The 27,074-nt window shown below is 43.8% G+C and overlaps 2 protein-coding genes across 3 annotated transcripts in view; one reads left to right on the forward strand and one right to left on the reverse strand.

Annotated features, from left to right (window-relative positions):
- Nucleotides 1-230: 230 nt before the first annotated feature.
- Nucleotides 231-27,074, forward strand: part of pik3ip1 (phosphoinositide-3-kinase interacting protein 1) — a 55,854-nt gene continuing 29,010 nt past the window's right edge. The window contains exon 1 of the mRNA XM_072587034.1: nucleotides 231-382. Within this exon, the coding sequence (XP_072443135.1) occupies nucleotides 250-382 (133 nt within the window). The 5' untranslated portion in view covers nucleotides 231-249. The remainder of the gene's footprint in view (nucleotides 383-27,074) is intronic.
- Nucleotides 16,372-27,074, reverse strand: part of rnf185 (ring finger protein 185) — a 77,031-nt gene continuing 66,328 nt past the window's right edge. For both annotated transcript variants that reach the window (XM_072587038.1, XM_072587037.1), the window contains exon 6: nucleotides 16,372-16,511. In XM_072587038.1, the coding sequence (XP_072443139.1) occupies nucleotides 16,482-16,511 (30 nt within the window). In that variant the 3' untranslated portion in view covers nucleotides 16,372-16,481. The remainder of the gene's footprint in view (nucleotides 16,512-27,074) is intronic.

A 27,074-nucleotide genomic window follows, 5' to 3' on the forward strand; every position in this document is an offset into this window, starting at 1 on the left:
GGGGCGGGGTTTGTGGGTGAGTGATGGTGTGGAGGCGGGCGGTAGGCTCCGGGGGCGGGGTTTGTGGGTGAGTGATGGTGTGGAGGCGGGCGGTAGGCCCCGGGGGCGGGGTTTGTGGGTGAGTGATGGTGTGGAGGCGGGCGGTAGGCCCCGGGGGCGGGGTTTGTGGGTGAGTGATGGTGTGGAGGCGGGCGGTAGGCTCCGGGGGCGGGGTTTGTCAGGGAGTGAGGTTGTTTACCAAAGTGGAACATGGAGCAGGGAGAAAGTGGGAGGGCGGCTGCAGGCCCGGGCGAAGGGGCCAGGCTCCTGACATCTCTCAGGTTGTTTTTCTTGATGCTTTTCCTGCAGCTGATAGCAGAGATAGAAGCGGGCCAGAGGACAGGTAAATACCTGGGGGTGGGGTTGTTATGGAGGGAGGGGGCTTAATGGGTGAGGGGGGGGGTCTATGGGAAGAGTGGGATATAAATGTGGAGAATGTGGGGGGGGGGTAATGGGGCTGTGGGCAGGGGTGTACTGCAGAGTTGTGAGTGGGAGAATGTATGTATGTATGTATGTATGTATGTATGTATGTATGTATGTATGTATGTATGTATGTATGTATGTATGGTAATGGGGCTGTGGGCAGGGGTGTACTGTAGAGTTGTGAGTGGGAGAATGTATGAATGTGTGTGTGTGGGGGGTAATGGGGCTGTGGGTGGGGGTGTGCTGCAGAGTTGTGAGTGGGAGAATGTATGTATGTATGTGTGTGTGTGGGGGGGGTAATGGGGCTGTGGGTGGGGGTGTGCTGCAGAGTTGTGAGTGGGAGAATGTGTGTGGGGGGGGAGGGGGGGTAATGGGGCTGTGGGTAGGGGTGTAATGCAGAGTTGTGAGTGGGAGAATGTGTTTTTGGGTGAAAGGGGTGGGGCATGTTGGGGGATTTGTTGTGTTATGTAATTATAAACATGATGGGCATAAGCTATGGTATCACCTTTGCTGCTGTTAATAGACATATTTGCGTTGGGTCACCAAGTGCCTATCTGCAATCTTTAACTGCAAATAATTACTTGTTTTTTTTTGAAGTACTGGGAATGGTTTTAGTTAATTTGAAATGTTCTTCATTCATTTACAGTAGAAGGCTGGTTCAACTCAGGGCATAGTTCAGACTTTTTATCCAATCAAGCTTTGTCAGTCAATGACCTTATAAAACCATATTGCAATGGCCACCAATGTGTTACTCAGGTCACCCTTTCCAGCTATATTTGTAAGCCCCTATCTTGTTAAGTAATGCCACTAGATCCTTAAAGTTTTCAACAGCCACTGCCTTCATTGCTCAGACCTTTGAGAACTGAGAAAGAGTCACTGGACCTGAAATGTTAAATTTGCTTTCTGTTCACAAATGCTGCCAGACTTGCTCAGCTTTTCCAGCAATTTCTGTCTTTGTTTCTGATTTACAGCATCCACAGTTTTTTCAGTTCTTTTATTTACAGGAGTTTGGGTGTCATTTGAGGTTGTACAGGACATGGGTGACATATTTTCTGGACTACTGTGTCCTATTCTGGTTGCCCTGTTATATGAATTATATTAAGCTGTAGAGGGTTCAGAAGGCATTTATTAAGAACTTGGGAATGGAAGGTTTGAGTTATAAGAGGAGGCTGAGACTTGTGTTACTGAAGCATAGGAGTTTAAGGAGTGATCTCAGAGGTTTAGACAATCATGAGGGTTATAGATAAGGTGAATGGCAGGTGTCTTTTCCCTAGAGTGGGGGATTTCAAGACTTGGGGACATATTTTTAAGACAAGAGAGAGAAAATATACATGAAGTGAATTTTTTTTAAAAAATGTGATGGTTTGTGTGTGGAATGAACTTTCAGAGGAGGTGGTGGATGCGGGTACAGTTAGAATGTTCCAAAGACAGTTGGAAAGTACACGAATAAGAAATGTTTCTAGGAATATGGGCCAAGCACAGTGGGAATAATTTAGTTTGAGATTATGGTTGGCATGGACTAGTTGGACTGAAGGGTCTGTTTTTGTGCTGTAAGACTGACTGTATGACTCACTGGGATTTCTCCAGGAGTTGGAGAAATCTGCTCCACCCTGGTGGTTGTTTACTTGCTGAGCTGGTGGGTTTGTTTTCAGATGTTTCGTCACCACGCTAGGTACCATCATCAGTGAGCCTCTGCTGAAGCGCTGGTGTGCTGTCCCACTTGCTATTTGTGTGTCTTGGTCTATTGTGGTGGATGATATCATTTCCGGCTCTGTTTCTAAGAGGTTATTAAATGGGTCAAAATCTATATGTTAATAAAGTTCCAGTTTGAATGCCAAGCTTCTAGGAATTTCCGGGAGTGTATTTGCCCCTGGGATGGATGCATTGTCCCAGTCGAACTGGTGTCTCTCTTCGTCTCTGTGTCAGGATACAAGTGGTAGTTGGTCATGTCTTTTGGTAGCTAGTTGGTGCTCATGTGTCCTGGTGGCTAGTTTCCTGCCAATTTGTCCAATGTAGTGTTTGTTGCAGTCCTTGCAGGGTATTTTGTCCATTACGTTTGTTGTGCTGGTTATGGGTATGGGGTCCTTTAAATTCATCAGTAGTTGTTCTAGTGTGGTGTAGTAGTGTGGTGTTCTAGTGTAGTGTAGTAGGTTTGTGGGCTATGATGCATGGGGCTGGAGTAGTCTGCTCTGAAATGTCTTTGATGTATAGTAGGGTGACTAGAGTCTGGCCACGTTGTGTCTTCCTGTTTAGGTTTGTTGCACAAGAATCAACTTATTGGGTAACCGTTGTTCCTGAATATGTTGTACAGGTGTTTCTTCTTGGCTTCTCAGCTTCTCTTAGTTCCTGAGTGCTGCAGCATGTTGTGGCTTGTTTGAATAGTGTCCTGATTTCGCACCGTTTGTGGATGTTGGGATGGTTGTTTCTCTAGTTGAGAATCTGGTCAGTGCGTGTGACTTGCCTGCAGTTGTCCATTGGGATTTTGTTCTAACATGACGTCCAAGAAGAGGCGTCGGTTATTGTTCTGTTCCTCTTCTGGGGCGGCACGGTGGCTCAGTGGTTAGCACTGCTGCCTCACAGCACCAGACTTCCAGGTTCAATTCCAGCCTCTGGCGACTGTCTGTGTGAAGTTTGCACGTTTTCTCTGTGTCTGCGTGGGTTTCCCCTGGGTGCTCCAGTTTCCTCCCACAGTCCAGAGATGTGCAGGTCAGGTGAATTGGCCATGCTAAATTGCCCATAGTGTTAGGTACATTAGTCAGCGGGTTACTCTTCGGAGGATGGATGTAGGCTTGTTGTGCCGAAGGGCCTGCTTCCACACAGTAGGTAATTTAATCTAATCGAAAAAACTTTATACCAGTGAGCATGTTGTTTATGTGTTTGTGGGTTTCTTCTATTTTGTTGTATTTTTGATGGCAAATCCACATTGTGGACCCAAAGCTTGGACTGGATGGTGGGAAGGGCTGTTTGTTTTAACCTCTGCCTAACTGCTTCTGCTGGAAGTCCTGATATTGGTGATCCCATAGGGGTCCTGTTGATTTGTTTGCATATCTTGTTGTTAAAGGTGAAGTGGATTGTGAGGCACAGCTCCAGGAGTTTGACGCCTAAGTAGCAAGTGGGACAGAAGACCAGCACATCACCAGAGGCTCACAGATGATGTTACCTAGCACAGTGATGAAATGTCTGATAAATAAACCCACCAGCTCAATGATCAACTGACAACCTGATCCATAATCTGAGCTGCAAATCTTCTCCAAGATCTCAAATCCTGGAATGTTTCCAGAAGGGAATCTTAAGAGTAATTAGCACCAGTGAGGTTGAGCTTTGGGACCCTGGTAGCCAGTTTCCACAGCAGCTGCCAAGCCACATTTGCCATATGGCTGAGAAAATAGCAGCTATTCTGTGTTTCACCATTTGGCTTTCTGAATGATAACAGGAGGAATAAGGAATGATTATTCATGGTGAAAGTTAGAACCTGAGAAATTCAGTCCTAAAGCTAAATTCCTGGTACATAATATAGATTGTGGCAGGATGCAAGTGTAAATTGTTGATGTATTCTTGGAATCTGAATCACATGACCAGTGAAGAAGGAAGATGACTTACAAATGACCAGGCTTGGTCAAAGTGGAGACATGGTTTTTAAAAAAAAAGATTGGAAGGTTTCTTGAAGAACATAAACGTGCAGGGATTTGGCTTTGGATTGTTCTGCAGGGGCAGTATGGCCTGGGTGGACTTCATGGCCTCTTTCTGTGCTGTAAATGACTGAATTTTGCAAATTGATGAGCTCAGACATGCAAACTGATGAGCATCATGGCGATCAGCAAAATGCTGCATAACATCTTCGCAGACCAACAAGACTACTATTTAATAATTGCACTGGTATAGTCAGTTCATGCAAATAATTGGTAGTTGGTAGGCACAGACACTATCAATTAGCACTTGGATGATATGTCAAGTTGCTGCCATTTCTGTGTAACAATCTTGCTGTATAAGATATTGCCATTTGATCTGAATATTTGAATGCAGGGAAGCAAGGCTTTTGAAAAAACAATTTATCAGACTATCTGAGATAAAGTATAAATAAGATTTGATAGGTTTTAACAGAGGGATGTTAAAGAGAATGGACAGACTCTGGCACGGTAATAGATTGTGATGGCAATATCATTCTGACCAAAGATGGCAAGCAAATTGTTCAAGAGTCATAGAAAATACAAGGCCAGTTGGCCCATCACGTCCATTCCTGATGAAGGGCTTTTGTCCGAAACGTCTATTTTTCAGCTCCTCCGACGCTGCCTGACCTGTGCTTTTCCAGCACCACTCCAATCTTGACTCTAATCTCCAGCATCTGCAGTACCCACTTCTGCCATCACATCCATTGCCAACTCTCCCTTAGGCCAACCAATCAGTTCCACTGTATTCTATAATTTTAGTTAACTTTTTTTCATGCATCCATCTAGCTTCCTCATAGCCATTTATGCCACTGCAGTCACTGGTCTCTGCTGACACCACCATCTGGGAAGTGAGTTCCAAGAAATTTCTTTTTGCACAGTGAATGGTAAAATACTTCTCACTCCATGCATACACATGCGCGCACACACTAACGTCAATGTGCTATAATGCAATTGACAAATTGGGTATACTGTTTCTATAAGACCATAAGACATAGGAGCGGAAGTAAGGCCATTTGGCTCATTGAGTCCACTCTGCCATTCAATCATAGCTGATGGGCATTTCAACTCCACTTACCTGCATTCTCCCCGTAGCCCTTAATTCCTTGTGACATCAAGAATTTATCAATCTCTGCCTTGAAGACATTTAGCGTCCCAGCCTCCACTGCACTCTGCGGCAATGAATTCCACAGGCCCACCACACTCTGGCTGAAGAAATTGCTCCGCATTTCTGTTCTGAATTTACCCCCTCTAATTCTAAGGTTGTGTCCACGGTCCTAGTCTCTTCGCCTAACGGAAACAATTTCCTAGCGTCCACCCTCTCCAACCCTCTCTAAAACGTGAACTTTTAAAACAAGTGTTAGCTGTATCACAGTTACATCACCAATACTTTAAGCACTGTTTCGAAAGCACAATTTTTCTATAATGTGGGGGTGCACAAGAATTGCAACTATTGCATTATAGAAGAGCTACCTGTATCCCCTAGTTTAACCAATAGCTTAAAGGAACAGGTTTTCTTTGCCTGCCTTTCCAATGCACATCTTGCATTTCTATTAATTCTTCCCACCATCCTCTTTGCCCTAAGTTGAACAACTCCAGTATCTCTAACTTGATATTGGGGTCAAAACTGCTCATCCCTGGAAATCTTCTTTGCTCCTTGTCAAAGACTCTCCCATTCTTGGTAAAATCTGGTAAGCAGAATTGGGCACAATTGGGGCCTAACCAGAGTTTTCTAATTTCCCTGCTGTTGTATTTGGTGTTGTATTTAGGAAGTTTAAAGTCCCTTATCTTTTACAATTACTCTCAAAGTGACTTGGCACCTTCAAACACGAATGCTATGCACCCTACAGCCCATTTTTGAACAGTTGTTAAATTTCTATTTTCTCTCACTATTCCAAGACTTTAAATTCCATCTGGTGCTTGTCTGCCCATTCTACTGCCCATCCCTGTCCAACAGCAATAATTTTGCATCTAGTTCACACTCCTCCAGGTTTGGTATCATAAGCAAATTTAGAAATTTTATTTTCTATTGCAAACTCCAATGTGTATCATAAACCAGTTTTCCAAGATCTGACCCTTGGGAAACACTGTCGCCCTTCCTCCCATCTGAAAACCGCGAAACACCATTTTCTGCCTTTACAGTAAGTTTTATTACCAAACAAAATTGTTAACTGGCTTTCAGAAATGAAAGATTTCCATCAGTTACAGAGTGGATCTTTTAAATTATTTTTTGACTGACGCTTTCCACAAAGCTGGGGGGGGGGGGTGAGGTATGGTTCAGAGAGCCTGGAAAACTTCTGTGAGTAACAAAACTGACTCGGGGGAGTCACCATTCCAGTTTACATCAGGGTGATGTTCCTGGCCACTTACGTCAGGATCAGTGGATCAGAGATGTTGGGGAACAGCTGAGCCCACACCAGGTTCAGTGCAGTGTGGAGGTGATTTTGGGGAGAGGTTCAACTGATTTTTCTTTTTTTTAATTATTGTTTGTTCGCAAAAAGGGATATCACTGGCAAGACCAGCAGTTCTTGCCCATTCTTAATGAGCCTTGAGAAGGTGATGGTGAGCCATCTCCTTGAACCGCTGCAGTCCATGTGGTCTAGGGGCAGCCACAGTCCTGTTAGAAGTGGTGTTTCAGGACTTCGACTCATTGACAGTGCAGTAAGGCAGATAGATTTCCAAGTTAGGATGGAGTGTGACTTGGAGGAGAAATTTCAAGTTGTGGTGTTCCCTTGTACATGGAGTTCTTGGCCTTCTAAGTGAGAGTGGTTATGGGTTTGGAAGGTTCTGTTGAAGGAGTCTTGGTGAGTTACTTCAGTGTGTCTTGTCGATGGTACACATTGCTGCCACCGTGTGTTGGTGGTGGAGAATGTGAATCTTGAAGGTGGGAGATAGGGTGACAGTCAAGTGGACTGTTTTGACCTGGATGGTGTTGAACTTCAAGGGTTGGAGCAACAGTCATCAATACATTGGGGAATGTTCTCTTACACTGCTGACTTTTGTCTTGAAGATAGTGATCAAGAGGTGAGTTACAATGCACAGACTTACCACCCTCTGACCTGATCTTGTAACCAATACTTTTATATGGTTGTCCAGTCCAGTTTCTGCTCCGTTGTGATAATAACAATTATACCATTCAATATCATGGAGAGATCATTTGAATCCTTGTTCGAGATGGTTAATGTATGGAATAAAAGTTACTTGTCAATTATGGAGTCATACACTGCAGAAAAGGCCTTTTAGCCCAACTCGTCTTGTCTAATTGTCTTTTAAATATTGTCATTGTCCCTGCCTCTACCACTTCCTCTGGCAAGTTCATTCTTTATTCACACCACCCTCTGTGGTGCCTAGAGCAGAGCAACCAGAATTGTATGCAGTATTCCAGATTTGGCCTTAACAAGGTCTTGTACGTTTCACTCGCTTTCATCTCAATAAGGGAAATACAGGTGAAAGTCCAATCAAGGAAAATAAACAAGAGGAACAATTGAAATACGAAAATATCACATGACTAATGATAAGTAATCTGTATCACCTTACAATTTTGAATAGAATGCAATATAATATATAAAAGCATAAGCATGCTGCGCACTTTGTAACTAATGTGATAGGAATAAAATGTTTGGAAGGGAGCAGTAACTTCATTTTTGTTTTATTTTCACCATATCTTTCGTGCTTTCGGCATTACTCAGCTTCTTCGCTGGCTCTCCCTCATAATGGATCATATTTTAGAAAAATTAAGATCTCTTGTAAAGATCTGTGCAGAGTCCACCAACTCACGTGGTTTAATGTCCATAGGAAGGCCACTGACAAAAAGCATACCGCCCTCCTCTTCACTGTTGTTTACTACTTCACTTTTCATGCTCATGACTGGGGAGCTGATTGGATCCGGTTAAAGAGGGGCAGGCAGTGGTCCAAAAGTGTGCTTTACCTGTGAATGGAGAAACTCTAGAGACGAAAGTATCTGTGCATTTCCTCTCTCATTCCTTACTTACCAAGGTGGATATCAGTATGAAGACAGGCACATTTAACTGCACGAAATTGTGTCTGCCTATTTCAACATTCTCAGTCAGCTTGAAGCCTGTTACTCTGTTCACTCTTTATGACATTATCAAATTTTATACAATCTATAAACTTCGAAATTGAACTGCCTAAACAATTCAGTAATTTATAAACAACAAACAATGGTCCTAAAATCAAACCTGCAGGGGACCTCATTCAGGTTATTCAAAAATTATTTTCCTTTAACCAAATTAATATTTGGCTAATGTGAAAGCTGTCAGGTTTGATTCCAGCCTCGGGCGACTGTCTGTGTGGAGTTTGCACATTCTCCCCATGTCTGTGTGGGTTTCCTCCAGGTGCTCCGGTTTCCGCCCACATTCCAAAGATGTGCAGGGCAAGTGAATTGGCCATGCTAAATTGCCCGTAGTGTTAGGTGCATTAGTCAAAGGGGAAATGGGTCAAGGTGGGTTACTCTTTGGGGATCAGTGTGGACGATGTTAGGCCGAAGGGCCTGTTTCTACTCTGTAGGGAATCTTTTTTTTAAGAAAAAGTATTTTCAAAAATCTGGAACAGCAAGAAAACAAGAAAAAAGCAGTCCAACAGCACCATTCTTTCCTAAGCCAACTTCCTCAACATTGAGGTGCGAATCACTTCAAATCAATTTTGCTGAGCAGGACGTATTGCTCATGTGCCTAACACCAACACCCAAAGCAACAGCTCCACTCTAAAGTTTGTCTGGATTGTGCAGAAGTGAAACTGAGGTGTTGGAGGAATGTAGAAACCTGTAAACAACTCATCTACCCAACCTGCCTGGCAAGTGTCAGAGCCTGCCGATGATGGCTGGTACTTTTAGAACCCATTGAACAAGAAGGCACCCTTGATCCTGAGAGACTGCCTAAGGGGATGACCATCCTGCTTGTTGTGAATGAAACCCAGGCTTTCTCTTAGTGCAGACTTATGGTCTATGTGTGTTAGAGGATTTTTGATTCTCTTCTGTCAAATTCTCATTGTTTTTTTTTGTCTGTCTTATTTTCCACTTCACTTCCTTGCACAACTTATATTTGACCTGGTTTTCGAAGAATTTATCTAATGTGCAACCTTTTTTGATTTTTTTCTTCCATCCTGTTTTTGTTTCAGTCTCTGTTTCCCAGTTTTGATTCCCCTACCTGTTTGGAATGTACCTCGTCGGTACCTCAATCATCTCCCCTTTAAAGTTTTTTTTGCGGGGATCCAAGATGGCAGAAATTTGAGAGGTCTGCTTTGCTAAGCTCTGCATCTCAACTCAGGCAAAGTAGCACTCTCACCTCTCCACTCAAGGTATTTATGTGAAAATTTGGCATTTAAAGAGTGATAGAACTTATACAAATTTCCTATAAAGTCTGTTCTATTAAAGAAATATGGCAAAAGGCAAAGGTGCCAACAAGTCCCAATACAGGGGATACTCACCGGAGACATCTGTCACTTCCGCGGCTGCAGCTCCCTCCCTCCCCAAGTCTATCGGAGCCACTCACCCATCAGGCCCTGGCAATGGAGTTTGTTAAACTGCGAGATATGATCAAGTCTCATGATCATGATCGAGGATAAGTTCTGCGGTAGGCTGGACCCAATTACAGCCATGCTCCATAAACAGGAGGGGCAGATGGAAGGCCGTGGACTCTCAACAGAGGAGGTTGAAAGAAGGACCGCAGCTTCGGAGACTTTAGTCAATTGTACAAAGGAAAGGATTGAGTAGTGGAGAAGCAGGTCCTTACCTTACTGGAATAAGTTGACGACCTTGAGAACAGTGGTAGGCAGAAGAATCTCCGCATCGTGGGGTTGCCGGAGGGAGTAGAAGGCGACCAGCCAGCGAGCTTCTTTGAAAGCCGGCTGCTGTGATTTCTTGGTTGGAGGCTGTGTTGGGCCAGGTGAAAGTTCAGAGGGCACACCAGGTCGCAGGTCGCAGAGCGCAGTGCCCCTGTGCAGTCCTAGTGCGACTCCGCAGTTAAAGTGTCAAAAGTTAAAATTGTGAAAGCCTCCAGAATAAGGGCAAAGCATCCACAGGCCCTAACTTACAACGGTTCCAAGATAATGTTTTATCAGAACTTCTCTGCAGCTGTTATTCGTAAAAGGATGAAGCCAAGAGAGGACTGAAAGATCTTGGTATCCGGTATTCCCTGAGGTATCCTGTGGTGCTGCGCTTCACTTATGATGGGTCTATGTGCTCATTTGACTCTTCTGAAAAAGTGAAACATTTTTTGGACACTTTTAAAATAGATTGGATAACTTAAAGGATCTGGACAATAGTATTTCTTTTTTTCCTTTTCTCTCTTTTTTCTTAAAGTGTTGTTGATTTTTTTTCTGATATTAATGGGAGTTAATGTATATTTGGGGATGGGTAGAGTCTCTACTTTTAATTTCCTTGTTAATATTATTTTTCTTTCTCCTTCCTTTTTCGGCCTGAGCCTGGGCTGCAGCTCAAGCAGGAACGAGTTATGCAGGTGTTTTTGAGAGGTGAAAGGGTCCCCTGTCGGCAGGGGGTACAGCCTCTCATTAAGTATTTGGTTTAGTCTTTTTTTGTATAAGTAGTTATTAGAATGTTAGTTATAGTAGTTTTAGTTTATGTATTTTTTATGAGTCTTTTTTTGTTTATGATCAACAATTGGTAAGTCTAATTCTTCCTTTTTGGAGTTTAAATGATGTTATAGAGAGTCATGGCTAATTGTGTCCTCAAATAGTGTGCCTTAAATATTAGAGAGAGCCATTCACCAGTTAAGAGGAAAAAGGTGCTGTGTCGCCTTAGAAAGGGCGGGTGTTCATTGCTCTTTTGCCGGAGACTCATCTCGATGATGAGCATTTTAAATTGCAGCAGAATGGGTTTGATCGGGTATACTTCTCCTTTTTAATACTAGGAGCAGGGGAGAGGATGTACTTATTAGGAAGGGTTTTTCATTTAAGTTGTTACGTTAGATTAAAGGTGAATATAAGTGGTTTGTCATTGTTAAAGCCTCAATACATGGTGAGAGAATATAGTATTTTGAATTTTTATTGTCCCCCCAGAGCGCCTCCTTAAATTTTTGATTAATGCATTCTCTAAACTGATGACTCTTGTGCCGCGGCAGATTATTATGGGGATAGACTTTAATTGCTTCATGGACCGTGCAGTGGATAGAATGCCTAGAGGTCCCTCAACTTTCTTTAGAATGTAAGCAACTAGTGGACTTGTGTAGAACTGGGATTGGTGGATGTCTGGAAATGTCTGCACCTCATGGGGTAGGGACTTCACGTTCTTTTGTAATCCGCACAAATGTCATACTAAGATTGATCTTTTCCTAATCCCTGTGTTATCCTTGAGTTCAGTAATATCCTGTACCATTGGAAATATATACTGCAGCGTGGTCAGAAATAGTAATATTTAGAGATTGCGGTTAAGGGGTCTCGGCACTGGCGAATGGATCTGTTTTATTCTTAAAGACAGTAAGTTCATCGAATATTTCTTTAGTGAACTTAAGGTATTTTTAGACACCAATTTGGTCATGGCCAGTAACCAGTCTGTACTTTGGGAGACTGCTAAGGCTTATGCCAGGGAGATAATTATTTCTCACTCTGCCAGTCAGAAACAGCAGAAGGAGAAGCAGCAACACTGCCTTGAGGCGTAGCTAAAGACCGCCGAGAAGGTGTATTTTGATAAGCCATCGGTGGCTAAGCTGAAGTGGGTTACAGCTCTTCAGTCCACTTTGAATTCCTTGCTTATGCAGACAGCAAGGAAGGAACATTCCTTTGTGGAACAAAGACTGTTTGAGCATGATGACAAGCTGGGCAGGTGTCTGACATATCTTGTCAAGAGAAAGAATGCCCCCAATCCATTATCTCAATTAGGAATGGCACTTGTGATTCTAAAAAGATCATTGCTGCATTTTGGGAATTTTATTTGGGACTACACCAGTCTGAACATTGTGAGGGTGGATGGGCTAAGATCGAATCTTTTTTTAAGAACCTGGGTCTTCCAAGTGTTAGTTCCGGGCAGGCGTCTTTCCTTGAACAGTGCAAGAGGTACAGGAGGCTGTGAAACAGATGCAGAGTGATAAGATGCCTGCCCTGATTGTCTTCCTAGCGAGCTTTACAAAGAATTTAGAAATATATTGTCAGAGCTGATGTTAGACATGTATAGTTACTTGTACAGCTACAGTTGCCTCCTGCCATCCTTGAGAGGCTAATATTTCTCTCATTCTTAAGAAAGGGAAGACCCCAGAAGAATATGCCTTCTATAGGCCTATCTCACCGTTAAATTCTGATTTTAAAGTTTTGTCTAAGGTTCTTGTGTTTAGACTGGAAATCGTGCTGCCTTCCATTGTTAAAGACGACCAGTCTGGTTTTATAAAGAGCTGTAGATCCTCCAATAATGTCAGGAGGCTGCTGAAAATGTTTCAAACGTGTCAGCAGCAGTCAGTTCAGGGATTAGTGGTCTCAGATGCAGAAAAAGCATTTGATCGGGTCGAATGACCATATCTTTTTTTAAATCCTTGACCGATTTGGATTGGGGGAGGTTTTTATTAGGTGGATGAGGGTCCTCTTTAGTGATCTTCTGGCAGCGGTTCTCACTAATAGTGTGAGATCTAGTAATTTTAATATTCGTAGAGGCAGTCAGCAAAGCTGTCCCGTCTCACCATTGCTTTTTACATTGGTGATTGAGCCTATCCACAGGGATGCCTTGAAAGTAGGATCAAAATTGCATAAAATCACGTTATATGCGGATGATGTTTTTGAGTTTTGTCAAATCCAGTGGTCTCTGTACCTCATTTGATACAATGTATCGACTTATTTAGCTCCTTCTCTAGTTATAAGATCAATTTTTCAAATTTTGGAAGGTCTTAGGAGAGTATTTGATGTGGAGGGATAATCATGATTCCCCTTTAAATGGTCACAGGAGGCTTTTCTTTATTTAGGCATCTTTGTTATTCCTGTCTTTGATCAGTTGTTTAAGGCCAATTTTGTCCATTTGCTTGAGAGGATTAAGCAAGATTTTCAGCGATGGGAAGCGCTTCCAATATCCTGGCTAGGCTGAGTAGCTCTTATCAAAATGATTGTCCTTCCCCGTTTGCTATATTATATATGAATGCTCCCCTTAATTTTTCCTAGGCAAACATTCCAGAGACTTAATGGATGGTTTAGCTCCTTTATTTGGTGCCATAAGTGACCTTGTATTCAGCTGGCTAAATTGCAGTTGCCTCATGGGTAAGGGGGAGTGGACCTCCCAGATATTGAAAGATATTAATTAGGTTTTCCTCTATCTCTTATCAGTGACTGGTCTTGTGAGGACCCGGTGTCAATATGGCTAGATATTGAGGCCGCCCGGGCAAAAATCTCATTAGCCTGTTGTTCGTAGATGAAATGAAGACAGTTAAGGAATATTGGCATAATGCGATAATTATTAATACTGTTAAGGCGTGGAGGGCAATGCGGTAAAGTGAGGGTAATACATCCAAGAAGTCCTTTCTTACCTCCATAGCTAGCATGCTGGGCTTTCAGATGGAGATAATGGACCCCAGATTTAAGCTTTGGGCAGCTAGGGGAATCTCCTGTTTGGGTGATTTATTTGAAGGTGAAATAATGATGCCCTTTGACCGAGTAACCCAGAAGTATGATTTAGCTAGCAGAGACCTTTTTTGGTTTTTTTTTTAATCAGGTATTATATTCAAAAAGAGACCAAGCTTTTGACAAATCCCTACAGATCTGTTGCAGGAAAAAGGGTGCTTCATGCTAAAAGTACTCTCTCTGTTGGTACTCTTTATCATATGTTTGGGAGTGATCTTTTGGAAGATGTTGAGTGCCTTTATGGGGTCTGGGAGAAAGAACTAGGGATTGAGATCTCTATGAAAACATGGGAGGACATTTACGAAAATGCGATGAAGATTTCGATCTGTAATTGGAACCATGCCATGCAGCTAAAGAATCTGCATAGGGTCCATTTGGTCCCAGACTATCTCTCAAAATGTAAGGTGGGAATATCTTCATTATGCCCTAAATACAAAATAAGTATTGGTACTATCACTCATTGTGGTCTTGCCGCTGGTTGCGTACATATTGGAATGCTGTAGCAGGAGTTATAGAGAGAGAGACAGACGTTAGGGTGGACCCTATCTCTCTTCTGGGCCTACCCATCTTCTCTAGATGCCCATGGGAAAAATAACTTTTTAATATTCTCACTTGTTGTGCAAGGAAAAATATTCTAATGTTTTGGGTCTCTGAAAGCCTCCCTGGGTCTGTTGGGTTGGCATAGGCTAATCATCGAACATATCACTTTAGATTTTTTAATGAATATGGTACACCGGAAAACAGAAACTTTTTATAGGGTATGGCAGCCCTTTTTAGATGTAGAGTTATCTGCCATCTTAACGAGGGCTTTTGTGTGGCCGATTTAGTGAACTTGATGTCCTTGAGGAAGAATTTCGAGAAAACTCGTGTATAATACTGAATGCTCTTGGAGGTTGGGAGCTAATGGTTTTGTTGTGCTGAGCTGTTTTATTTATTCATTATTACTTTTATTGATTTGCTTATTTTGTACATGAGTATAGTTGTGTTTTGTTTGTGTTGTTGCTTTGTCTTTTTTTTAGATTAGATTACTTACAGTGTGGAAACAGGCCCTTCGGCCCAACAAGTCCACACCGACCCTCCGAAGCGCAACCCCCCCAGACCCATTCCCCTACATTTACCCCTTTACCTAACACTAGGGGCAATTTAGCATGGCCAATTCACCTAACCTGCACATTTTTTGGACAGTGGGAGGAAACCGGAACACCTAGAGGAAACCCACGCAGACATGGGGAGAATGTGCAAACTCCACACAGTCAGTCGCCTGAGGCAGGAATTGAACCTGAGTCCCTGGCGCTGTGAGGCAACAGTGCTAACCACTGTGCCACCGTGCCGCCTTTTTTTATATATACACATACTGTTGTTGGTTTATTGTTGTAATTTTTGTAATTTTATAAAAAAACTTCTCTTTCAATAAAAAAATTTATTAAAAAATTTATTTTTATGTCTTCCTGTCACATTTTGCCTCCATTTTGCCATGACTAGTTCCCTTTTTATTCTTCCAGCCTATATATCATATCTTGTTTTTGTTCCATTATTAAACTGTGTATAATACTATGATCACTCTCACAGAAACAAAGATCAATTTTTGGAAAGATTCAGCAGGTCTGGCAGTATCTGTGTAGACAAAGCAGAGTTACCATTTTAGGTCCAGTGATCCTTCTTCAGAACGGTCACTCTTGTGGAAGTGCCCACCCCAACCTCGCAGATCCTTGGATCACCTGGCCTACCTAATTCCCTGCATTGTACCCAGCAACACCTCCTTCCTAATTGGACCAAAGAAATACTGATCAATCAATTCCTTCCTCCTGAGCTCTTTATGCAACTTTATCCTGACATTGGGGTCATAAACATATTACCACAGTTCTTGCATATTTACGATTACTTTGTGGATTTGTATTTCTGTCGCACTATTTGTATGCCTTAGAATATCCTAATGTTTTGATCATACTGTTTTTGGCTCTTTTCTGTAACCACATGAATTCTGTCTTGCTTTCTTTAAAGACATTGCCTGCTGTCAAAAAATTCAGACCAGTCTCAACTTTCTAAATGCAACTTTGTTTTCATAGATACATTCTCAACTTGTCTTTGTGTTCCTTGCAATCCTGCTGTCTTATGTGATATGGTACTATCCCTGTCACATATTGCTACTTTCTACTTCTATCTACTGGTGCAAATTGTCCTAATTGAGTTGAACACAGTCCACCTATTGTTCCGTTATCTGAGATCTGGAACCTTTTATGAACTAAAATCTTTTATAAAAAGAATAGGCATGCATCTAAAATGGCTGTTGTGATCACAGAGTAAAATAGAATCCCTACAGTGTGGAAGCAGGCCACTTGGCCCAAAGAGTCCACACCGACCCTCTGCAGAACCACCCACCCAGGCACACCCTTTCTTTGTAACTCTGCATTTCCCATGGTTAATCCATTAACCTGCATGTTCTTGGACACTATGGACAATTTAGCATGTCCAATCCATTTTGTCTGCACGTCTTTGGACTGTGGGAGGAAACTGGAGCACCTGGAGGAAACTCACATAGACACTGGGAGAATGTACAAACTGCACTCAGATCACCTGACCACATAGATTGCGGCAAGTCCAGGAGATTCAACAGCTGCTTTGGAGGTGCAGAGCAGAGAGAAAACTCCTGACCCACCCTGCCCCTCTGACTTACCTCTTGTCATCTTGAGAGCTGGTGGAAAAGCAAATTATGGCAAAACTCTTTCACCAGGACTTCCAAAAAACATCATCCAAATTTGCCACCAAAAGGACTGTAAGGCTTCATTAAGCTGCAACTCTGTTGAGGCTGGAAATCTGAAATATAGTAAATGCTGCAGAAAGTCAGCAGATCCGCCAGCATCTGTGAAGAGAAGAGAGTTGCTCTTCAGAGCTGACATTCTGGTTCTGTATTCTGTTTGGCTCCTTATATTGATTTCATAACTATATCTTTAAATGACATGTGATATGCAAATAGTTGTGTGCCAAAGAAAAATAAAAATACTTGTTACAATTGACTGAGAGGCGGTTGAAAAGAGGGCAACTGATTGCCAGTCCTTATCTCGTTGAGATGGGAATATGTTAATACGTACCCAGTAGTCATTGCATAGTCTAGCTTGGCAGAGTATGGCATAATAATAGAATCCCTATGTGTGGAAGCACGTCCTTCGACCCAACAAGTCACATTGACCCTTCGAAGAGTAGAAAATGTGTTGCTGGAAAAGCGCAGCAGGTCAGGCAGCATCCAAGGAACAGGAGAATCGACGTTTCGGGCATAAGCCCTTCGAAGAGTAACCCATCTAGACCCATTCCCCTAACTAATGTTCCTAACCTTCACATCCCTGAACACTTTGGGCAATTTAGCATGGCCAATTCACCTGACCTGCACATCTTTGGGAGGAAACCCATGCAGGCATGGAGAGAATGTGCAAACTCCACACAGACAGTCACCTGAGGCTGGAATCGAACCCAGTTCCTTGGCACCTGAGCCACTATGCTGCCTCAGAAGCCATCAGCTGGAACTGACTGCTTAAAATGATTGTAGAAGTTGAGACTATGATCTCAAAAGGAAGTTAGGTGACATAGAGTCATAGAGATGTACAGCACAGAAACAGACCCTTTGGTCCAACTTATCCATGCTGACCAGATATCCCAACCCAATCTAGTCCCACCTGCCAGCGCCTGGCCTATATCCCTCCAAACCCTTCCTATTCATATACCCATCCAAATGCCTTTTAAATGTTGCAATTGTACCTGCCTCCACCACTTCCTCTGGCAGCTCATTCCATACGCACACCACTCTCTGTGTGAAAACGTTGCCCCTTAGGTCTCTTTTATATCTTTCCCCTCTCACCCTAAACCTATGCCCTCTAGTTCTGGGCTCCCGCACCCCAGGGAAAAGACTTTGTCTATTTTTCCTATCCATGCCCCTCATGATTTTATAAACCTCTATAACGTCACCCCTCAGCCTCCGATGCTCCAGGGAAAACAGCCCCAGCCTATTCGACCTCTCCCTATTGCTCAAACCCTCCAACCCTGGCAACATCCTTGTAAATCTTTTCTGAACCCTTTCAAGTTTCACAACGTCCTTCCAATAGGAAGGAGATCAGAATTGCATGCAATATTCCAACAGTGGCCTAACCAATGTCCTGTACAGCCGCAACATGACCTCCCAACTCCTGTACTCAATACTCTGACCAATAAAGCATACCAAATGCCTTCTTCACTATCCTATCTCCCTGTGACTCCACTTTCAATCCAAGGTCTATGAACCTGTACTCTAAGGTCTATTTGTTCAGCAACACTCACTAGCATGAAGTGTATAAGTCCTGCTAAGATTTGCTTTCCCAAAATGCAGCACCTCGCATTTATCTAAATTAAACTCCGTCTCCTACTTCGCAGCCCATTGGCCCATCTTATCAAGATCCCGTTGTAATCTGAGGTAACCCTCTTCGCTGTCCACTACACCTCCAATTTTGGTGTCATCAGCAAAGTTACTAACTATACCTCTTATGCTCACATCCAAATAATTTATGTAAAGGACAAAATGTAGTGGACCCAGCACCAATCCTTGTGGCACTCCACTGGTCACAGGCCTCCAGTTTGAAAAATAACCCTCCACCACCACCCTCTGTCTTCTACCTTTGAGCCAGTTCTGTATCCAAATGGCGAGTTCTCTCTGTATTCCACGAGATCTAACCTTGCTAACCAGTCTCCCATGGGGAACCTTGTCCAACATCTTGAACAAAATAAATTTGCAGGGCTATGGGGATAGAGTGGGACAGACTGGACTGCTTTTCAGAGAATGGCACAGGCACAGTGGGTTAAGTAGTCTCTGCACAGTTATAACTGATATGAGGGTGTTGCAGTTTAGTTTTCTTCTAACTATAATTGCTGAACCCTTCTAATGGATTTGAGCAATCCTGTAATGCATGCTTAAAAACAGAAACTGTTTAATTTACCAGTCCTGGTGTGACATTGGTAAGTTTGTGTTAACCTGATCTCACTAGCAAAACTACCTACAAAAACATTGCATCCACTGTTGAGGTGCAACCTTTAAATAAGTGCTTCCTGCCCCAGAATTGATTTCAGTGCCTCAGTGCGCTGATCCTTCCTATCTTTTCTATTTTCACGAATGAATGGTATTGGGAATAGTCCTCAGATTACTTCTTATGGAGTTCCATTTATTAAATTTTCTCCCCAGCTTCTGAAAATCTGACTATTAGACCTAAAACCTGCCCTCAACTCTCTGATCAATGTCTACTACACCTTTTGCCTCACCCCTCCCCTGTGCAAAATACTCTGTGCCCTGTCCTGATGTTCCTTGCCCTGGCATGTGGGAGGCAACAAACCATGCAACGCTCATAACGATGGTTACAGAAATATGCCTGTCTCCCCTGACTATGGAGAGTCTTTTAAAGACTGCATTTCGATTCTTTCTTCTTAAGTGTGTGGTGCTGGAAAAGCACAGCAGGTCAGGCAGAATCCGAGGAGCAGGCAAATCGACGTTTCTCTAATCTCCAGCATCTGCAGTCCTCACTTTCGCCTACCTGATTCTTTATTGTTGCCTAACAAAAGCAGAATACTGCAGATGTTGGAGATTGGAAATAAAAGCAGCAAGTGCTAGAGAAACTCAGCAGGTCTGGCAGGGTCTATGGAGAGAGAAATAGAGTTAATGCTTCGAGTCCAAAATGGGAACCCTTTATTTGTCGTTTCCTGTGTAATCCCTGATCCATTGGTGCCTCCCATCTCCTGGCAGCCTCTGATCTGGATCTTTTGGTGATTGGAACAGGACTTGGAAGTGGCTGTACAACCTACAAATGCCCATTTGCCAGTAAGCCGGAGCTTCTGCTGTAGCTGCAGCAAGATTTATGTAACACTTGAATTGTTTTTATGGCTGGAAGTCCATGACTTAATGGTATTCTGCAGTGATCTGTACTGGGATCTCTTCTGTTTATGATATAAATGACTGACTGGTAGACGCTAAAAGCAGGTGTAGGACCAATATAGGCAGCAAAAATGTGCATGGCTGATGTATTGAATATTTTGTGTCTGCCTTTAGCAAGGTAGGAAATGCCGCCATAATGTGAGGAGACAGTCCAGAAATAGGAGTTTAAAATTGGTACAATATTGGTTAAGCTGTCTGTACTTAAAATGGGTGAGGAGCAAATCACATGCATCCACGGGCGTTGAGGGAAGTGACTAGAAATTGTGGAGGCATTGGCTATAGTTGTCCAGTCTGCTTGAGACTCTGGGTGAAGCTAGAGGACTGGAGAATTGTAAGTATTGCTCCACTGCTGATTAAAAGGTGCAAAGTTGAGCTAAGCAACTACAGGTTGGTCAATGACCAAAAGAGAAAATGCTGGAAAATCTCAGCAGGTCTGACAGCATCTGTAAGGAGAGAAAAGAGCTGACATTTCGAGTCTAACTGACCCTTTGTCAAAGTGGTCAGTTGGACTCGAAACGTCAGCTGTTTTCTCTCCTTGCAGATGCTGCCAGACCTGCTGAGATTTTCCAGCATTTTCTCTTTTGGTTACAGATTCCAGCATCTGCAGTAATTTGCTTTTATACAGTTTGGTCAATGGTGGGGAAGCTTCTAGAAACACTAATTTGGATAAATCATTAGTCACTTAGGTGAATTTGGCTTAATTGAGAAAGGCCAATATGGGTTTGTTAAGGACACATTGTTTATCCAGATGGAGTTTTAATGGCAGTAATAATGTTAACAAGAATATTTGATCAAAAAATGCCTCGACAGACTGAACTAAGCTATAACTCATGGAATGAAAAGGACAGTTGCAATTTAAAGAGTGCAAAACTGATCGGCAGAAAACTGGTTAATGAATGTTTTCAGTCTGGAGAAAGGTTTGTCATGGAATTCCTCAGGAGCCTGTGCTTGGGACTATGGATAGGAAAAGTTTAGACACATATGGCCTGAACTAGGCAAATGCGACTAATTTAGCTAGGAAATCTGGTCGGCATGGATGGGTTGGGCTAAAGGACCTGTTTCCATACTGTATGACTGACTCCTACTTTACTACATGGATGAAAATGGGTGAGTATGTTTGCAGACAATACAGACCTCGGTGGAATTGTGGATAGTGTAGAAAGGTTGTTAAAAGATATAGCTGGATACAGATTAGTTGCAAATATGGGTGGAGAAATGGTGGATGGAGGTTAACCCACGTACATGTGAGGTGCTGCACATCCGGTGATGAAATCTAAAGGAAAAGATATACAGTTAATGATAGGATCCTGAACATAATTGAATTACAGAGAGATCTTGGATCTCAAGCCCATTACTCCATAGTGTGGCCAGAGTTGAAGATTGTGGTGCTGGAAGAGCACAGCCAGTTAGGCAGCATCCGAGGAGCAGGAGAGTTGACATTTCAAGCATAAGGTCTTCATCAGGAATGGGGCGGGGGTGGAGGAGGAGGTGTTTGGGTAGCTGAGAATGCGATAGGTAGATGAAGGTGTGGGCAAAGGTGATAGGTTGGAGAGGAGTGTGGAGTGGATAAGTAGGAAGAAAGATGGACAGGTAGGACAGTTCAAGAGGGCGGTGCTGAGTTGGTCGGTTGGATCTGAGATAAGGTGGGGAAATTGGGGAACTGGTGAAATCCACATTGATCCCATGTAGATGGACAGTCCCAAGGTGGAAGATGAGGCATTCTTCCTCCAGGCGTTGGGTTGCTAGAGTTTGGCTCTGGATCAGGTCTAGGACTTGCATGTCCTCAGCAGAGTGGGAGGGGGAGTTACAGCACCTATTCACTCCACCCGCCTCTCTGACCTATCACCTTCACCCCACCTTCATCTACCTATTGCATTCCCATCTACCTTCTCCTCAGCCCCACCCCCTCCCATTTCTCTCTCATCCCCCTTGGGCCACGCATGCACACGCACACGCGCACGCACACACACCCCAATTCCTGATGAAGAACTGATGCTCGAAGTGTCGACTCTCCTGGTCCTTGTATACTGCCTGACCGGCTGTGCTTTTCCAGCACCACACTCTTCGACTCTGATCTCCAGCATCTGCTGGCCTCACTTTCTCCATAGAGTGTCCATGCAAGTAGATTAGGTGATAACAAAACATATGGCATGCTCGCTTTTATGGATTGGGGAATTAAGTACAAGAGTCAGGATGTCATGTTGCACCTTTAAGAGACTTTGGTTAGGTCACACTTTGAGTATTGCGTTCAGTTCTGGTTGCCACATTACAGGAAGGATGTGGAGGCTTTAGAGAGGGTGTAGAAGAGGTTTACCAGGCTGCTGCCTGGATTAGAGGGTACGAGCTACAAGGAGAGACTGGAAAAACTTGGGTGGTTTTCTCTGGAGCTGCGGAGGCTGAGTGGAGACTTGATAGAAATCTATAAGATTATGAGATGCATACAGGGGTTGAGTCAGAATCTTTTCCCAGAGTCAAAATTTCTAATACAATTAAGGTGAGAGGGAGAAAGTGCAAGATTGTGAATTTGGAGTTGTAGGTGTCTAGAACGTGCTGTCAGTGGTGGTGGTGGAGGTGGATGCGATAGGGGTGTTGAAGGGACTTTTAAATAAGCACATGAATGTACAAGAATTGGAAGGATGTGGATCAAGGGGAAGCAAACAGAATTAGTTAAATTTGACATCATGTTCAGCTCAACATCGTAGGCTAAAGGGCCTGTTCCTGTGCTGTACAGTTGGTTTTTTTTAAGTACTCCAATAACATCCCCCCCCCCCCCCCCCCCCCCACCCCGACCCATAATTTTATAACAACGCTCCCAGCCCAGCGGTGGGGCTAGTACAATAAGAACGTTTAAAAGGCACCTGGATGGGTATATGAATAGGAAGGGTTTAGAGTGATATGGACCAAGTGCTGGCAGAAGGGACTAGATTAATTTGGATATCTAGTCAGCGTGGACCGAAGGGTCTGTTTCTGTGCTGTACATCTCTATGACAGACCAGAATGCTGCATTGGTATTGTTGCTGGGGAACTCGGGCACTCTGATATTGACATTGTTGCTTTGAGTGAAACCTGGCGGGAAGCGGAAGGAGCTCTGGGAGAAAGGTGGGGGCTACACATTTTTCTGGAAGGGCAAGGCCAAAAGAGAGCACCGTATCTGTGCAGTTAGCTTTGACATCAAAAAATCAATTGATGGACCAACTCAAAGACTTTCCCTACGGAATAAGTGAATCATGGAATCCCTACGGTGTAGAAACAGGTCATTTGGCCCAACAAGTCCACACCAACCCTCTGAAGTGTATCCCATCTAGACCCATTCCCCTATCCTATGCACCTAACATACACATCCCTGAACACAATGGGCAATTTAGCATGGCCAATACACCTAACCTGCACATCTTTGGATTGTGGGAGGAAACTCTCACAGACATGGGGAGACTGTGCAAACTTCACACAGATAGTTGCCCAAAGATGGATTCGAACCTAGGTCCCTGGCATTGTGAGGTGGTAGTGCTAACCACTGAGCACCACTGAACCATCACTCAATGCAGCAGCTGAGGACAAGAAGAAATTCTACTCCCAGTCTCGACCAAACACACTCATGGATCATTTCATTGGGCAAACTAACTGTCCTCGATGTAAGAGTTGGCAAAAGTGCAGACCTTTAGGGCAGTGTAATCAGGAAAGAGAGAGTAGGGAAGCAACAGCACTGTCTTTCTGACCAAATGATACAAACACAACCTCCTCATCACCAACACACCATTCTGCCAAAGGGGCAAATACAAGACAGCATGTCAGAACCTGCATTCCAAACGCTGGCATCTTCTTGACGACTGCATCATCAAAGTGAGACATTGGAAAGACGATAAAATCACCCGTGCAATAACAGGAGTTAATGACTACTGGGATGGACTGTTGCCTGATCCGAGCCAGAATCAACATAAACATAGTCTCGCTGCAGCGAAGACAACAAGCAGTGCCACAGGAAATTCAACATTGAGGCACTCAAAGACACAGGAACAAATAACCTCATCCAACCAATTCCTCTCCACAATCAGGTTGGGCGGCATGGTGGCACAGTGGTTAGCACTGCTGCCTCACAGCACCAGAGACCCGGGTTCAATTCCCACCTCAGGCGACTGACTGTGTGGAGTTTGCACGTTCTCCCCGTGTCTGCGTGGGTTTCCTCCGGGTGCTCCGGTTTCCTCCCACAGTCCAAAGATGTGCAGGTCAGGTGAATTGGCCACGCTAAATTGCCCGTAGTGTTAGGTTAGGGGTATGGGTGGGTTGCGCTTCGGCGGGTCGGTGTGGACTTGTTGGGCCGAAGGGCCTGTTTCCACACTGTAATGTAATCTAATCTAATCTAATCCTGGTGCCACTGGGCCACGATCCTAACAGCCTCTGGTCTGCCCTTCATTGCCATTATCAATGCTTGCAAAAACTCGGTCGGTCACTCAGCCAGGAAACACCAAGTCTGGCTTGAGGAGAAGATCCAGGAACTGTTAAGCTGGAAGCGCATGGCATCTCTGTGTAAAACAACAGCTGCACTCAGAAGAGAAAAAGCAAGCGTACAGGTGGCTGAGGGTCCAACAACAAACCTGCGACATAAAGAACAGATGGTGGGTGGGGAAAGCACTGGAAGCCCAACAAATAACAGACAACCATCAAACCATCATATGCAAGAGTTTCTTCTGTGCTGTCAAGTCAATTTACCAAAGACAACAAGCACCCAAAGCCCTACCCCATTGCTGGCCAAAGACAGAGTGATTATTATCAAACATAAATAATCATCAAACAACATTGCGGGAAATACTTCAGAGACCTTGTCAACCAGGGCTCTGTCATCGATCTGAGCATCCTTGAATGCATTCCATAGTATGCTATGCACCACGAGCTCAGCAACACCTCAACCTTGCACAAAGCAGAGAAGGCCATCTACTGGCTTAAGAACAAAAAGTCCACAGGAGCAGATGGTATCCCTGCTGAGGTGTTGAAGTGAGGAGACGAAGAGCTGCTGCACTTACACACCCTTGTCTGCTTTATCTAGAAGGAGGAAAGCATCCCGGGACAGCGCAGAGATGCCACAAATGCGAGCTTTTCAAAAAAGGGAACAAGTCCGAGTGTGGTAACTACAGGAGAATATTCCTGCTGTCAACTGATGGAATCATCATTGCTACAGTTGTCCTCAATTGTCTCCTCCCTGTGGATGAGGAGCTCCTCCCAGAATTGTAGTGTGGCTTTCAGCCACGGAGGGGCACAACTGAAATGATCTTCACTTCACAACAACTGCTGGAGAAATGCAGAGAAAAGAACCTACACGTGAACATGGCCTCCTTCGACTTTACAAAGGCCTTTATCACTGTCAACTGGGAAGCGTCATGGAGCATCCTTCTCTGCATTGGTTGCACCATGAAATACGCCACCATTCTTTGCCTGCGCCACGACGACATGGAAGTTATGGCAGTGACAAATAGCTCTACCACTGACCCGTTTCTCTGTTCGGGGCCGGTGGCAAGCAGGATAGTGATGGCGCCCCAACACTGTTCCCAATCTGCCTTGCTGCAGTGCTTCACTTTACTACTAACTAGCTCCCTGCTGGAGTGGAGCTAATTTATAGAACCAGTGGAAAATTATTCAACTTCCACCATATCCATAACCAACCAGTGTCATCGAGCTACAGTATGCAGGTGATGCTTGCATATGTGCAGTCTCAGAGGATATACTCCAGATTATCATCAGCACCTTTACAAAGGCATATGAGAACATGGGTTTCACCCAGAAGATCTGTAGGATGAAGGCTGTCCACCAACCTGGCCCAGCATTGTGGAGTGAACACCCAATCATCAAGGTCCATGGGGAGGCCTTAGAGTGTAGAACACGTCCAATACTTTGGGTGTTCTGTGGCCAGAGCAGATATTGATGAAGGGATCCAGCACTGCTTCCAGTGTGCTATTACAGCCTATGGCTGCCTGAGGAAAAGGTTGTTCAAGAACAACAACATCAGATCTGACACCAAGATCATGATATACATAGCTGTGGTAGTTCCGAGCACTTCTATATGGTTCTAAGACATGGACTGTCTACAGCAGACATCTCAAGACCCTGGAGCTGTACCACCATGCTACCTACGCAATATCCTGCAAATCTGGGAAGAAAGACCAGAACCACTCTTCAGCATCGAGGCATAGGGCACCCTTGATCGGCTACTGCATATCGCATAACTGATACAAGTCCCCCCCCAAAAAAAAGAAGCAGGTGCTCTACTCCCAGCTTCGAAATGGCAGGCAAGGCCCAGGTGGGAGGAGGAAGTGTTTTAGTGACACCCTCAAGGCCTCACTGGGGAAGTGCAGCATTCCCATACACTTGGCAGTCACTGACCCAAGACAGTCCAAAGTGGAGGAAGCGCATCCAGGATGGCGTTGACCATCTTGAGACTTGCCATCAGGGGAAAAAAAAACAGAAGCCACGCGCATATTGGGATATAGGAACACATTTCTGCCCCAGCGCCCCCCCCCCCCCAAACCCTTTCCTGCGACTACCTTTTGCCCCAAGTGTAACACAGTGTATGGATCTGTACATGGGTCTATACAGCCACCTCTGGACTCAGTGGAGTGGAAGAATAAGTGATATGTTTGGCTTTACAATTCCAGCAATCTCAATAGTGACTCTTTGAGCATTTCTGCTTTTCCTGATAGCTATTCATTTGCTCTCCTGAATTCTTGCTGCCTGGAGGGGTGGAAGAATCTTTGGGAACTTTGGATCCAGGAACTCAGCCTCCCTGGAATTCTGAGTTTGTGCTGTGCAGTTGGACACAATTACCTTTTTTTGTTCCTCAAGATGTGCGAAATGTCATTGAGATTCTACATGGTGCAGAAATTCTAGGTGAAAAGTTTGGCCACCCATGATCCTGAAGAAACCCTCTCTTCCCTCTTTTTAATAATCTTGTTAGTACTTGTTCAAACTATTAATTTTAATTAATGCCTGTAGACCAACTCAGTGCCGATATCTTTGTTAATTCTCTTATGGTTATACCTGCTCTGATTTTAATGTTTTAGTTGTGCAGCAAAAAGACATGTCACTGATCCTATTGTATTTGAGGATGGTCAGTTGATTCTGAACCCCCGAGTTATCCTGCTGTTGGTCTCAATGTTCCTCTTGCTCTTTGCAGATGGAATCTATCAGGCTAAAGTGAAATGAGTTACAAGGGGTTTTGAATAGAGACTGAGTGATAACAAATACTAGTGAGTTGCAGTGTGAGGAATTCCTATTTTGTGAAAATTGGGCCTACTGTTCAGCTGAAACCAGATCCTGTAATGTTTTGTTGGGACCATGAAGGTAAAGGTTCAGGTATCTTCATGATGTCTGTTGATGATTTCCAATGGGGTGGTAATTCCAGATATATAAATTAAATTACAACGGAATTTAAAATTGAGAATCTG

The sequence above is a fragment of the Chiloscyllium punctatum genome, chromosome 17 (genome assembly GCF_047496795.1).
Source record: "Chiloscyllium punctatum isolate Juve2018m chromosome 17, sChiPun1.3, whole genome shotgun sequence".
NCBI classification, from domain to species: domain Eukaryota; kingdom Metazoa; phylum Chordata; class Chondrichthyes; order Orectolobiformes; family Hemiscylliidae; genus Chiloscyllium; species Chiloscyllium punctatum.